Raw genomic sequence first — 13,349 nt, 5'->3', positions numbered from 1 at the left:
GTTGCGGTGAGCTGAGATCGTGCCATTACACTCCAGCCTAGGCAACAAGAAACTCCGTCTCAAAAAAAAAAAAAAAAAAAAACCACAGAGGACTTTAAAACAGTTATTATGACAATTATGACAATATTCTATAGGTCCAAAGAATTAAGCAGAGGCATCGAACATATAAAAATGGTCAGAATCTAACTTTGGAGATTAAAAACTACAACATCTGAGATAATAAATTCACTGGAAGCAATTAACAGCAGATTAGACACTGCTGAAAAAAAGATTAAGAAACACAAAGCCTCCAGGCGCGGAGGCTCATGCCTGTAATCCCAGCACTTTGGGAGGCCGAGGTAGGTGGATCACAAGTTCAGGAGATCGAAACCAACCTGGCTAACACGGTGAAACCCCGTCTCTACAAAAAAATAGAAAAAATTAGCCAGGCCTCATGGCGGGCACCTGTAGTCCCAGCTACTCAGGAGGCTGAGACAGGAGAATGGCGTGGACCCGGGAGGTGGAACTGCAGTGAGCCAAGATCATGCCACTGCACTCCAGCCTGGGCGACAGAGTGAGACTCTGTCTCAAAAAAATAAAAAAAGAAAAAAAAAAGAAACACAAATTCTCGAATGATTGAAATATCTAAAATACAACTCATGGTAACAATTTTTTGTTTTTTTTAATGAACAGAGCATCAGTGAATGATAGTGCAAGTTTAAGACACCTAATAGACAAGTAATTGTAGTTCCCAAAAAGACTGGGGAAGAAGAAAAATGTATTTAAGAAACAATGACATTTTTCAATCATAGTGAAAATTGTTAACTTACTGATCCAAGGAGGTGAATAAACCCCAAGCACAAGAAACCTGAAGAAAACCATATTTAGTAGGCACTTCATAAATGAATTGCTCAAATTTATAGAAAAAAATCTCCAAATCAGAAGAAAAAGTCATAGTACTTACAAAAACCAGAAAGATTATATCATTGGAAGTCATTCAAGTGAGAAGGCAGTGGAGCAACATCTTAAAAGCACTGAGGGGAAAATGTCAATGTCAAATTCTACGAAAGCTGAAAATTCACTACCACCAGCCTACACTACAAAAAAAAAAAAAAAAAAAAAAAAAAAATTAAAAGAGTCCTCCAGGTAGAACGAAACTGACACCAGATGAAAATCTGGATGTACAAAAAAAAAAAAAAAAAAAAAAAAAAGAAAGAAAGAAAAGAAAAACCACTAGAAATGACATCTACATAGGCAAATATATAATTTTAACATCTGACTCTTTAGCCAGGCATGGTGGCTCATGCCTGTAATCCCAGCACTTTGGGAGGCCCAGGCAGGCGGATCACTTGAGGTCAGGAGTTTGAGACCAGCTTGGCCAATATTGTGAACCCCCCTCTCTACTAAAATTACAAAAATTAGTCGGGTGTGGTGGCTCACGCCTGTAATCTCTGCTACTCAGGAGTCTGAGTCAGGAGAATCGCGTGAACCTGGGAAGCAGAGGTTGCAGTGAGCCAAGATTGTGCCACTGCACTCCAGCCTGTCCAATAGAGCTAGACTAGTCTTAAAAACAACAACAAAAAAACCAAAAACACATCTGACTCTTTAAATAAAAGTAATAAAGATGGATTGTAAGGTTTATAACACGTGTAAAGTAAAATGCATGACAATAGCATAAAGGCAGGGAAAGGAGTAATGTGAAGAGGTACGATACCACTTGAAGGCAGACTGTGATGGGTTAATTTCTATGGAAAGCAAGGCAGAATTTTTGAAGTTTCTTTCTTCATATACTTTCAGGTTCCCATACATACAACCTAGTTTGTTCTGGAGGGATCTTATTTTCCAGGAGGCTTGGAGGGGGACCTTCTACTTTGTGCCCTTATGGGATGCACAAGACACAAGGGAACAGTCTCTCACTTTTAAATACAGTCATAGGCCTGAGGAGAAACAACCACAATTTTTTTTTTTTAAATGAGATGGGATTCTCACTGGTCTTGAACTGAGCTCAGGCGAGGCTTCCTCTATGTCGGCCTCTCAAACTGTTGGGATTAATCAGCGTGAGCCACCGCGCCTGACCACAACTACCAACATTTAAAAGTACGTCCCTGGGTGGGCTCGAACTACCAACTTTCCGGTTAACAGCCGAACGCGCTAACCGATTGCGCCACAGAGACAACCTCGGTTGGTCGTTTTTATCTCAACATAGATTAAGCAATCACTAAACTCTAGGGGTTGCCATTCGCTTTCTGTAGGACAAGTGTGCAGACTACAAAGTTTCGGAAAACGGAGAGGCTCAGTCGACTGTTGTTGTTGCACGTTAGAAACGCGTGCATTGCGTGACTCTCAAACCAGAAGGGCGGCCGAATGGCCTTCACCCTGCGTTGACCCTCGCCTGCTTCAGAAGCCAGTGCATCTGGAAATGCCTGGATCTGCGACCCCACCCTGAGCCTAGTAAGGCCCAAGGGAGGCTGAACGCCCCGACGGCTCTCCTGGTAGCTCTTTCTGTTTTTTTGCGCCGCCTTCTGGCAATCATCTGCTCCACTCGCTCGACTCGGCTCCAGTAGATGGAGTCGGTGGGGCGGGAGCGGGAAAGAGGCAGGGGAGTCAAAAGGGAAAAGGTGAACAGGGGAGACCAGGACGAGACGATGGGACAGCCCAGAATGCCCTTGCAGAGGGCACCGGCTGGATGCAGAGAAGATGGGAGATGTATCAGAATGGACAGGAGAAGACGAGAGAGAAAATCACAAGAACCTGTAGCTGCCCAGGAATAAAGAAGTAAAAATCGCATAAATGTTTCTACATTAAAAAAAAAAAAAAAAATTGGGGGGAGGATCGGGCGCGGTGGCTCACGCCTGTAATCCCAACACTTTGGGAGGACGAGGTGGGTGGATCACTCACTTGAAGTAAGGAGTTCGAGACCAGCCAACATGGTGAAAGCCCGTCTCTACCAAAAATACAAAAATTAGCCGATTGTGGTGGCGCAGGCTTGTAGTCCCAGCTACTCGAGAGGCTGAGGCAGGAGAATCGCTTGAACCTGAGAGGCGGAGGTAGCAGTGAGCCGAGATCGCGCCAGTGCCCTCCAGCCAGGGCGACAAAGCAAAATTCTGTCTCTCAAGAAAATGCATAAATAAATGAGAGGGGTGGGGAAGCAAAACGATGGGCAGTTGGGATTCTATAGTGGTTAGTATCCTGCCTTGTGCCTGCAGCAACGTCTGTTCTAATCCGAATCCTGGTACAGTCAGACTTTATCTTGGACCCACTGGGGCGAACCCGTGTGTCTTTTGGTTTGCTTTTCATTCCTGCACCAGTTGCGGCCTTTATCTGCAGCCAGAAAGCCAGAAAGTAGAGTTTACCGCTGGTCCCACAGCGCCATACTGTCTGGGGAAAAGAAGGAAACCCAATAGTACACAAACAAGGGCCCAAAGAGAAACCTTCGAAGTGCTCTATGCCTCACCGTTTAGCAGAAAATGTCAAGCAACTCTCAAACTAGCTGGTCTGTAGCTTCCACAAATGAAATAATGTATTTATTGGAGTCTTTCTGGTTGAGATATTTCAAATATTTGGTGGAGCTTTTAATGAGAGAGAGAGAGACTCTCTCGAGTGTGGAAGAAAAAAATGAGGGGGTGTGAGGATGAGGTGACTTTAGGACAGAAAAAAAAAGACGAGGAAGCCACGTAAACGTTTTTGAGTAGGCGTGAGGCGATGTCAGTCTTCAACCCTCTTATGTTAGATAAAGACGGCAGCCCTCTTCTAGCACAAACACCGTTTCCCACATTGAGGAAATCACAGGGATCAGCAACTCTAGAGTGCGACGAAGAAGCTTCATTCTGGGAGAACCCCCTTAGTGACCGCGGTCTCTACCCTGCCAGGTAAGTGGGAATGAGCGCAGGCCCTGCAGAGACAGCACAGCCTCCTCGCCCTGGCCGGACGCTCAGGGTCACCATCCTCCCCACTGCCACCCCTCGCCATTCTTCCAAACCACTCTCCGCCAAAGATTCCACCGACAGTCACCCCACACGACAACCCAGGCCGCCTTTCAGCAGCGGCTCCCGCCCCGCAGCCACCGCGCCCTGTCACTCCCAAGGTTCTACCTGCCGCCTCTGCCCAGTTTGTGCACTTCACCTCCCTGGCTCCCGCTCTCCCCTGAGCTTACAGTGGACGCGGGGTTCTTCCGAACCCCTCTTGGGGTACTGAATGGAAAATGGGGAGCGTGCGCAAGTGCTTGGTAGAGTGTAGACACTGTGGGATTTGACTGTGGTACCATCGCTTTGACGTCCTAGTGCTGATTTTCACACCTGCCTTCCGCTTAGGGCACTGGCAACAGTTTTCCATTTGTGCCTACTCTACCTGCTGTCTTTGTTGGCTCAGGAAACATCGCCTCCCTCTGCCGCTCAATCAGCAAACGGGACCACCCTCGAGGACCTCACCTGCCGCTCACCCACCTCCCAACTTCGCCGGCATCGCCTCCAGTCACCTCTTCCGACGGCCTAACGAGCATGTTAGCTGCGAAGGGAGGTGAGGAGGCTTAGCTGACTGGCTCGTGCCCATGTCCAGGGTACGCACAAACAACACAACTTGCTTGGCCTCTCTCTTAGTTATTCACAGCTCAGCCCCATAGGTGCCTCCGGGGCGGCGACGGCAAAGAGGATGGCCTTATTGGGTACAACTTCATGGGGGCTGGCACCTCTGCAGGGCTGTGTACACCTGAGCCAGACGCTCAGGGGCTCTCTAAAGCTTCTTCAGCGGATGACAGACACGGAGATAAACGTGAGAGATGGTCCACCAGGACTTGCCCTCCTTCGCTTGGGTTTGCCCCTCGCTGCGGAGACTGTTCTGCATCTGGCCCTTGGAGCAGACCGGCTGACAGTGTAGTAAAGAAAGATTCCTGTGGGAGTGCGCCCAGTGCAAAACAATTCCCTGACCGGGAATCGAACCCGGGCCGCGGCGGTGAAAGCGCCGAATCCTAGCCACTAGACCACCAGGGAGATACGAAAGGGTGCTTTCTCTCTCTCCTTCCGTCTGAGGCGACAATTCCCCTGTGCTCTGGGAGGACGTGGGCCTTGTAAGGGTCACTCTTTGCTCCTGGAGTCGTCTCACAAGGCCCTTCCCTCCCTACTTTCTTCAAAACAAAGAGCCTGCAGGCGACACACCGAGGGCTCCGCGAGGGACACCAAGGCCAGGAGTCCCGGGTCCTGGAGTGAGTTGCAGCGATCCGGCCGCAGCTCACCACTGGCCTAAAGATCTGCCTTTGTGAGGCGGCAGCGAATGACAAGACGGTCGCGGGTCGCCAGGTCTGGAGTCGCGCACCAGGTTGCCAGGAGGAGGCGGGAGCGGGGAGGGGCCTGGGGTGAGACGGGGATTCCCTCTGCATCATAAAGGACCCAGACCCCACCACCCTCAACATCATAAGGAATCAGATGGATGCGGAAACCGAGACGGGCTGCATGGGAAACTCTCTCCAGGAAGGCTCCGGGGCCCTCAACTGGTCTCCGACCTTCCCCTGCAACCTGTGACACCTGCCATTTTCCTATTTTAGGCGATGGCAACGCCACCCTTCCGTTTGCTCCGGACAAAACTTCGAGAGTTCCCTCTGACCCTGGAGTTTTTCCCTCAGATCCAAAATCCAATTGGTCACCAACTCGTGATTTACCATCGGCCAAGTGCGTGGGCATTGATCTACACGCAAGTTTCTCCACCTCCGCGGAATGGCTACTTCGGGATGGGGGAGGGGCCCTCTCGCGATCAATTGTAAGGTACTTAGCAGCATCGGTCGCCTCCGCTGACTAGATACATGCCAGGGGGTTAACATTCTCCCTCCCGCTTCCCCCAGTCGTGGCCTAGCGTCCCAGCGGGGATGGGACAGGCGTGTGAGAGCGAAGTTGCCCCCTGTGGGGAACCATTGCTGCGCGTTGTCCTGCTCTCTGAACTTGTGCAGAGGACCCTCCAGGTGAAGACTCAAGGGTCGATCCAGCTCAAGACACCCTCGCTCCCCCTCACAGTCAGAACTTAGGATTTAGGCTTTAACATCTTGACATCATGAGATTCTAAACCTTTAGGTCCTCCAAATTGGCCTTTTCCGAGCCTGTTGACCAGGACCAGCCAGGCAGAGGGCTGGGTTCGCTCAACGAGTCTCCTCTCGCCCCTCCTGGAGCTTCAGGCTTCTTTCGGTTGCAGAGAAGCTTTATGGGCCACTTCCTTCAGCACCCCCGGGGGCAGGTGCGCGGTGCGCAGGGAAGAAGAGGGTTTGGCTGCCGTTTGCAAACCCCAGCGCCCAATCTCCACCCCGGTGCGAGCACTCTTCCAGGCTCCTGCTGGTCCCACTCGCCGGGAGTTAGGTCTCAGGTCAGCCTGAGCTCTCGTGACGCCCAGGCCCGGAAGGAAGCGTAGGGGAAACCAGCTGCTCACTTCGGTCCTGTCTGGAAGGGATCCCTTGCTGACGCGAAAGAAAGGCGGCGAGTCCTGTCCTGTTGGGTAGGCGGAAGAGAGATCAAAGGGAAGACAAGAAACATCCTGTGAGGTTTCAGGATCTAAAGTTACCATGAAGTCGACCTAACCTCCTCTGGAGGTCCTCCCGGTCCTCCCGTGGCTGGAGAAGGTGAATCGAGTTTCCGTCTCCAGTTTGCCGAGGCGGACAAAGCCGACGACAATGGGCCTGTCCACTGTCTTCTTTCATATGCACAAAATGTCAGCTCTTCCTGTTTCTAACTTACAACATCCCACCTGATGACCAGCTTAGCAAATTAGAGACCCTCCATGGGATTCCATCTCTGTCTTAGTTCGGGTTTCTATAACAACGTACCATAAACTGGGTGGCTAATTCACAACAGAAATTTATTTCTCACAGTTCTGGAGGTTGGAAGTCCGAGATCAAGGTGCCAACACGGTAGGGTTATGGTGAGGGACTTTCTTTTTTCTGGTTGTGGACTGCCACCTTCTCATTGTATCCTCAGGGGGCAGAAAGAGGGCGAGAGAGCTCCCCGGGGTCCCTTTTATAAGGGCATTAGTCCCATTCAGACTAATGGGACTAAATCCAGGCTCTGTGCTGAGTGTTGTGGATTTTTTGCATGTTCATCCTCCCCGCAGACAACTGGAGATGTATTGTCCCCAGAGGGTACAATAGAGAATCTTCGGTCACAAGTCAGCAACCAGTCTAGTGAGTGAGTGCATGTGTCCAACTCTGAAATGAGAGTGTATTAGTCCGTTTTCACGCTGCTGACAAAAACATGCCAGAGTCTGGGAAGAAAAAGAGGTTTAATTGGACTTACATTTCCACATGGCTGGGGATGCCTCAGAATCACAGTGGGAGGCAAAAGGCACTTCTTACATGGCAGCAGCAAGAGAAAATGAGGAAGAAGCAAAAGCAGAAACCCCTGATAAACCCATCAGATAGTGAGATTTATTCACTATGAGGAGAACAGCACAGGAAAGACCCACCCCCACGATTCAATTACCTCCTCCTAGGTCCCTCCTGCAACACGTGGGGATTCTGGGAGATACAATTCAAGTTGAGATTTGGGTGAGGGCACAGCCAAACCATATCAGAAAGGGATGAAGTGACAGCATGTCCTGATGTGTGTGATGGTTTTATGAGTTATGACCTATTTCAAAATTGATTGCAATGTGTGAAAAAGAACAAAGACTTGTACTATCTGACTTTAAGGCTGACCATAAGCTACTATAGACAAGGCATCAGGAGTGACAAATAGATAAATGGACTGAGTTAAGAGACCTGAAACTGATCCATATAGCTATACGGTCAATAAATGGGTTTTCAATGAAAGCAGTTCAATAGAAGAAAATAAACCGTTTCAATTAATGGACTTTCATATGGAGGTAGGGGAGGCCAATGATGTTATTCTCCCTCACTCTACACACAAAAGTAACTTGAGACACATTATAGACCAAAACTTAAAAGTTAAAGATATAAAGCATTTCAAGGATACTTTGTGACTTGTTGGTAGGCAAAGATTTTCAAGGATACTTTTTGACTTGTTGGTAGGCAAAGATTAGCCTACCAACAAGTAGGACACAGAAAAAAAAAAAAATATATATATATATATATGAAAGACATGATAAATTAGACTTCATCAACATTAGCCATACTTTCTCATCAAAAGATACCACTAAGAAAGTGAAAAGGCAAGCAAGCCACAGACAGAGAGAAAGTAGTCACAAAATGTATCTGACCTCCACACCCTGTAATTATTATTACTGTGGTCTGGTACACTGCACCCAGTTTCTGCTGGAGTATTTCCCGGGTGTCTCTAATAAGTAAGAGAGGGCCCCATGGGATATTCCTACAGTTCCCAGATGAACAGTGGGAAAGACTCCACGTTGACCAACCCCGGGGGGCCCGAAAACTCAGGTCCTCAAGGAGGGTAGAGGATACCTGGACCCTGACCCAGACCCCTGGATGGGCTGTGCCAAGAGACCCAGCAAGGGAAAGGATTCCCTCCTGCCTCAGGTTCTGTGTTCTTCTGTGGTTAGACGACCTGAACCCAACTCCCTCCCCAAGCACTGGAGTTGGGGCTTTTCCAAGGGCTGGGGATCTTGCTGTCCTAAGGATAGCTGAGCAAGGGGGTCGAGGAGGAGCTTGGGTAATGGAAGAGGGGAAACCGGGTAAGATGCGTGAAGCGGTTGGCTATACAAGGCACAGACAGGACTTGCTGGGACCCAAGTGCCTTCATGTGAAGCTTGGTCTTGGGCCACCTTGTTCCTCAAAGGGGTGCCTAGTTCCATGGGGTCTTCAAAGGGACTGTGGAAAGAGAGGCCTTCAGCCCACACCTCTGAATGCTTTTCCACCACAGCATGCCCTGTGGCCTGTATCCTGCTGGTGTGGAACAGTCAGACCCCTGCATGGCTGCAGAGCCTCTGTACTGGGTGGCATCCCAGCCTGAGTGCCACAGCTCAGTGGGTAGGCCCCCGAGCAAGTAGAGAGGAGGGCACTTTTTGGACAGAATGTGTGGGACAAGAGCGATGGCTCATCCATTCAGGTTACTCACGAAATGAGAGTCAGGAAGATCAGGGCACAGACCTGATTTCCCACACAGGGCTGAAAGCAGACAACCGGAGGGAGAGCAGCACCTGGGCCAAGGAGGTAGAAGACAGAAGACCACAGTATACTCCTGCCCTCAACCTCAACCCCTCCCACACACATCCTCCACACTCCCTAACCACCTTCCTCAGAAGTGTAATAGGAATCCAGATATTCCCTGGCCTGGTTGCTGCAGGAGGCACAGTGGCCTGGAGGATCCTGAGGCAGTTGTGGGAAGATGTGGATTGTCTAACCGGAGGTTGGGAGTCCAGGGTGCAGAAGGAGAAGCTTGGAGTACAGGGTTTGGTGGTGTGTGTGTGGCAGCAGGCAAAAGAAAGAGACAACTAAGCCACTTGAAATACCATGAGAGATCAAATTTAGAAAATTCCCTGGGACGTATGCATGTAGCCATTCATGAGATCCAGAAAACAGCTGCTGCATAACTGCATGTTGCAAGCAAGCCCTAAGTTGCTGATTTTTAAACAGCCTCATGGGTTCACAAAGGCAATTTCTGAATAGTCTTAACAGCAGAGGTGCACTAAAGCCACTGTGCCCTGCAGCCCAGGATTCCAGTAAGTTCTTTGACCATTTGTGGAAGATTTTTGGAGTTGTCCTTGGTAACCCCCAAGAATGTCTTGGTTAGGAGTAGAATTTTAGATGTCATCATTTTAAAAATTAAAAGTAAAACTGTGGAAATCATAGAGAGATAAAATTAAGAGAATACATTCACTATCCTGATTAGAAAGATTTCTTATAGAACATAACAGGCTTTAAAAATAAAGAAAAAATATGGCAAAATTTCATCAAATTAAATGCTTTGAGAACTAAAATTAAAATCCAAAGCCATCCAACCAACTGGACAGACCCCATCTTGGCCAAGGAGATCCCAGAGAAGTCTTAAATACTGAGTTCCTGACCAGTATTTGGAAGGTCAGACACCTGTCCTTATTCTCTCTCCCTTTTGTGGTTTAGACATAACTGATCGGCATTATTGTTAAAATAGAGATCATAAGACTGACAGAACAGATTCCTTACCATAGTAAGATACTATATTATAAACAAGACCTAAGGCCAAGCCAGGCAAGGTTAAGTCATGCATCCCTCAACTTAAAAAATAAACTATGTTCTAACTGCCATTTTTTTTTTTCTCTTCTTTCTTTTTTTCTCTAGCTAAGCAAGCACTGGCCTTGAGATAAGCAATGCTGAAGCACTTGCAGCTCACCCATTACCATAAACTGGCTGAGCCCTCCCTACACAAGCCATAACGACAGCTTTGATTGGACAAGAGACTGATTTCAGTAACTTTCTCCTGATAAGAGACCACTGGCTGTGAACTAGTTCTGGACAGTTTACAGAGGCTGTGCACTTGATTGTCTTTGTGTCCCTGCTTCACCTTTTGAAGCATAAGGCCTAATTATAACGTATTTAAATGTTGTCTCCACCCCAAAGTGAACGTGGGTTGCACGTGACAGGCATGTTTACTCAGCATGCATGCAGCAGGATCCCTTCACGAATATTCACAGCTCCTCCTAGTCCCTGTTGAATATATGTGGCCAACCAGATCAATATAAATCCCTATTCTCCCCTCCCCTCCCTGGAAACCTATTTTTCAGGTTTCAGCAGGAGGGTATGCCTCCCAGTCTGGCAGAATGGACGCCTTGCAGGCTGTAACCCTTTATAAAAAATAAAATCTCCTTTCTAAATTTATAAATTGTGTGATTTTTCAGTTGACAGCTTTCAGTTGTCAGTCAAGTCACTGATTGGGAAAAGTCCTTTGCAATATATTTATTTGAAAAATGACTGAATTCCTGAATATATAAGAGAACATTCATAAATCAGTAATATAGAGCTAAGCCAAATAAAATCAGGCAAAATATTCGAATAGGCCTTTGCAAAGGAGAATTTCTTATATGCTGGAAGCCATAAGAAAATATGCTTCATAGTATTGCTCATTAGGCAAGTACAAATTAATTCCACACGGAGACACCACTAACCACTCACCAGTATATGCGTACTTTATTTTATTATAATTTTTTTTCTGAGACAGGGTCTCACTCTGTCACCCAAGCTGGAGTGCAACGGTGCGATTTTGGCTCTCTGCAACCTCCCCCTCCTGAGTAGCTGGGACTACAGGTGCATGCCACCATGCCCGGCTAATTTTTGTATTTTTAGTAGAGATGGGGTGTCATCATGTTGGCCAGACTGGTCTGAGAGCACAGCTACATTTAACAAAGTTAGTACACCAAATGCTGACAAGAATTTGGTGCCACTTCAACTGTCACTGCTGGTGAAAAAACATTCTAGAAGACTGGCAATTTGTACTAATGTTAAACTTATACTCAGGTCATGACCCAGCAATTGAAATACTTCCATGAATCTCAAGTGCACAAAAAGACTGTTACAAGAACATTCATCACAAGAATTCAGTAACACCACAGTTGAGAAGTGATCCATGAAACTACGTGGATGTATCTCATGAGTATAATGAACATAACTGCAGAAAAAAGGCCAGACACAAAAGATATGTCCATTCACTCATGAGAACTTTAAGAACAGGCAATTGTAACCTATGGGAATAGACATCAGAATGGTGATTAACTAAGAGGACACAGGGTGGGAATTGCCTGGCAAGGGGCTCTAACAGGCCTTTCTCAGATGATGGTAATTTTCTAAAACTTGAGCTGGGTGGTGATTATATTTATCAAAATTAAACAAATTGCACTAAAAATTTGTGCACTTTATGTGAACTGTAGTTTATTTACTGTTCGCATTGCTTGAACCCGGGAGACGCAGGTTGCAGTGAGCCGAGATTGAGCCATGGCACTCCAGCCCGGGTGACAGAACAAGACTACGTCTCAAAAATAATAATAATAATAGTAGCAATTTACTGTTCTCATAAAAATTAGTGGATGCGGAATGGAGGCAAGCCGGTGTAGATCATGACAAGTAGTATAGATTTTATTGTAAACTCATGAAAATCTCGTTCTCGTTTTGTGTTTTTAAAAATCCCACTGATACAGCTGTTTTCTCTACCAGAAAATACTATAACCACATTATTTCATCAGTGGAAGCTACAGACAAAGGGCTCTTGAGAGGTGGCATCTTCACCTATGGGAATTTTTTCTGCTCAATTGTGAGACAAAGGGCATGTCCAAGTTTTCCTTTTGGTCAGGCCGCCCCCTAGTTTATGCACAGTGGGCTAAACTCCAGAAGCTGGAGCCCTTCCAGGCCAGTGGTTTACTCTGCTCTCTGGAGGCTGCTAGGATTAAAGGCAAAGCAAATGACAGGTCTATTAGCTACAATCGCAAGATAGAAAACACTGCTGTGACTCAGATTTGAACCCAGGTTGTGGGAACCACAACTACAGGTGTTAACCACTACACGACCACAAGGCCTGCTGACAACCATTGTACTTCTTATCCTTTTTATGTAAAAACACTCATACTATTTTCTCTGCTTTATTCTTGAACGTCTGGAGATTTTCGTGCTTTTCTCTCTTTCATGCGCTTCTCTGTTTCTCTCTCCCCATTCTGCTACATAATTAAAAAAAAAAAAAATCTCATGTCTCAGGATCCGGCCCCTGCCTCTACAACAAGCCTCCTGGGAAGTCTCATTGTCCCATCAACACCTATGCCTTCTTTTACTCCTTTTTTGTTTGTTTGTTTGTTTGTTTTGACAGACTCGCTGGAGTGCAGTGGCTCACTGCAACCTCCGCCTCCCGGGTTCAAGCGATTCTTCTGCGTCAGCCTCCCAAGTAGCTGGAATAGCAGGTGCATGCCACCACAATCGGCTAATTTTTGTATTTTTAGTAGAGACGGGATTTCACCATGTTAGCCAGGCTGGTCTTGAACTCTTGTCCTGAAGCTATCCATCCGCCTCGGCCTCACAAAGTTCTGGGATTACAGGTGTGAGCCACCCTATCCGGCCAAATTTCAGGCCAACACCTGTTGACGCACATTGCCAGACACACGGAATCCCTCGCGGAACACCGATGGGGCCACAAAACACGCCGGGGCCAAGGTGGCTGACGATTTTAGCAAATTTGGTTCACGGTGTCTGGGGTACAGCCCGGAGGGTCCACTGGCCACCCCCGCGCAAATACCAGTCTCCGCTGCTCCCCTAATCTCTACGCAGATTCTTCCCCACACACCTCCCCTTTCTTTGGGCCGTGGAGGCCTCTTGGACCTCTGACGTGACTACTCCGCCTGCAGCTCCTCTCCTGGGAGCTTCAGGGTAAAGAACTGTGGAGAAGAACAAAAACCTCTTGCATTGGCCGGGAATCGAACCCGGGTCTCCCGCGTGGGAGGCGAGAATTCTACCACTGAACCACCAATGC

General features: G+C 47.5%; 1 protein-coding gene, 3 non-coding genes and 1 pseudogene across 4 annotated transcripts; 1 reads left to right on the top strand and 4 right to left on the bottom strand.

Moving 5' to 3' along the window:
* Positions 1 to 2,079: 2,079 nt before the first annotated feature.
* Positions 2,080 to 2,153, bottom strand: TRNAN-GUU (transfer RNA asparagine (anticodon GUU)). Its single transcript has one exon. It is a non-coding gene; the product is annotated as a tRNA-Asn (tRNA).
* A 2,739-nt stretch (positions 2,154 to 4,892) lies between these two features.
* Positions 4,893 to 4,964, bottom strand: TRNAE-UUC (transfer RNA glutamic acid (anticodon UUC)). The gene has a single exon. It is a non-coding gene; the product is annotated as a tRNA-Glu (tRNA).
* On the bottom strand, positions 4,943 to 5,632 carry LOC119624297 (uncharacterized; annotated as a pseudogene).
* A 3,084-nt stretch (positions 5,633 to 8,716) lies between these two features.
* Positions 8,717 to 9,361, top strand: LOC103247160 (FAM231A/C-like protein). Its single transcript, XM_008019196.3, has one exon. It carries the CDS (start codon positions 8,717 to 8,719, stop codon positions 9,359 to 9,361), a length of 645 nt encoding a protein of 214 aa, XP_008017387.3.
* A 3,917-nt stretch (positions 9,362 to 13,278) lies between these two features.
* On the bottom strand, positions 13,279 to 13,349 carry TRNAG-CCC (transfer RNA glycine (anticodon CCC)). Its single transcript has one exon. It is a non-coding gene; the product is annotated as a tRNA-Gly (tRNA).

Source organism: Chlorocebus sabaeus, chromosome 20 (assembly GCF_047675955.1).
Source record: "Chlorocebus sabaeus isolate Y175 chromosome 20, mChlSab1.0.hap1, whole genome shotgun sequence".
NCBI lineage: Eukaryota > Metazoa > Chordata > Mammalia > Primates > Cercopithecidae > Chlorocebus > Chlorocebus sabaeus.
Note: the sequence above shows the minus strand (reverse complement) of the source record. Positions and strands in the feature narration are given on the sequence as shown.

Coding starts and splice junctions, on each gene's coding strand:
- LOC103247160 (XM_008019196.3), top strand. CDS start 8,717: ATGGGGTCTTCAAAGGGACTGTGGAAAGAGAGGCCTTCAGCCCACACC.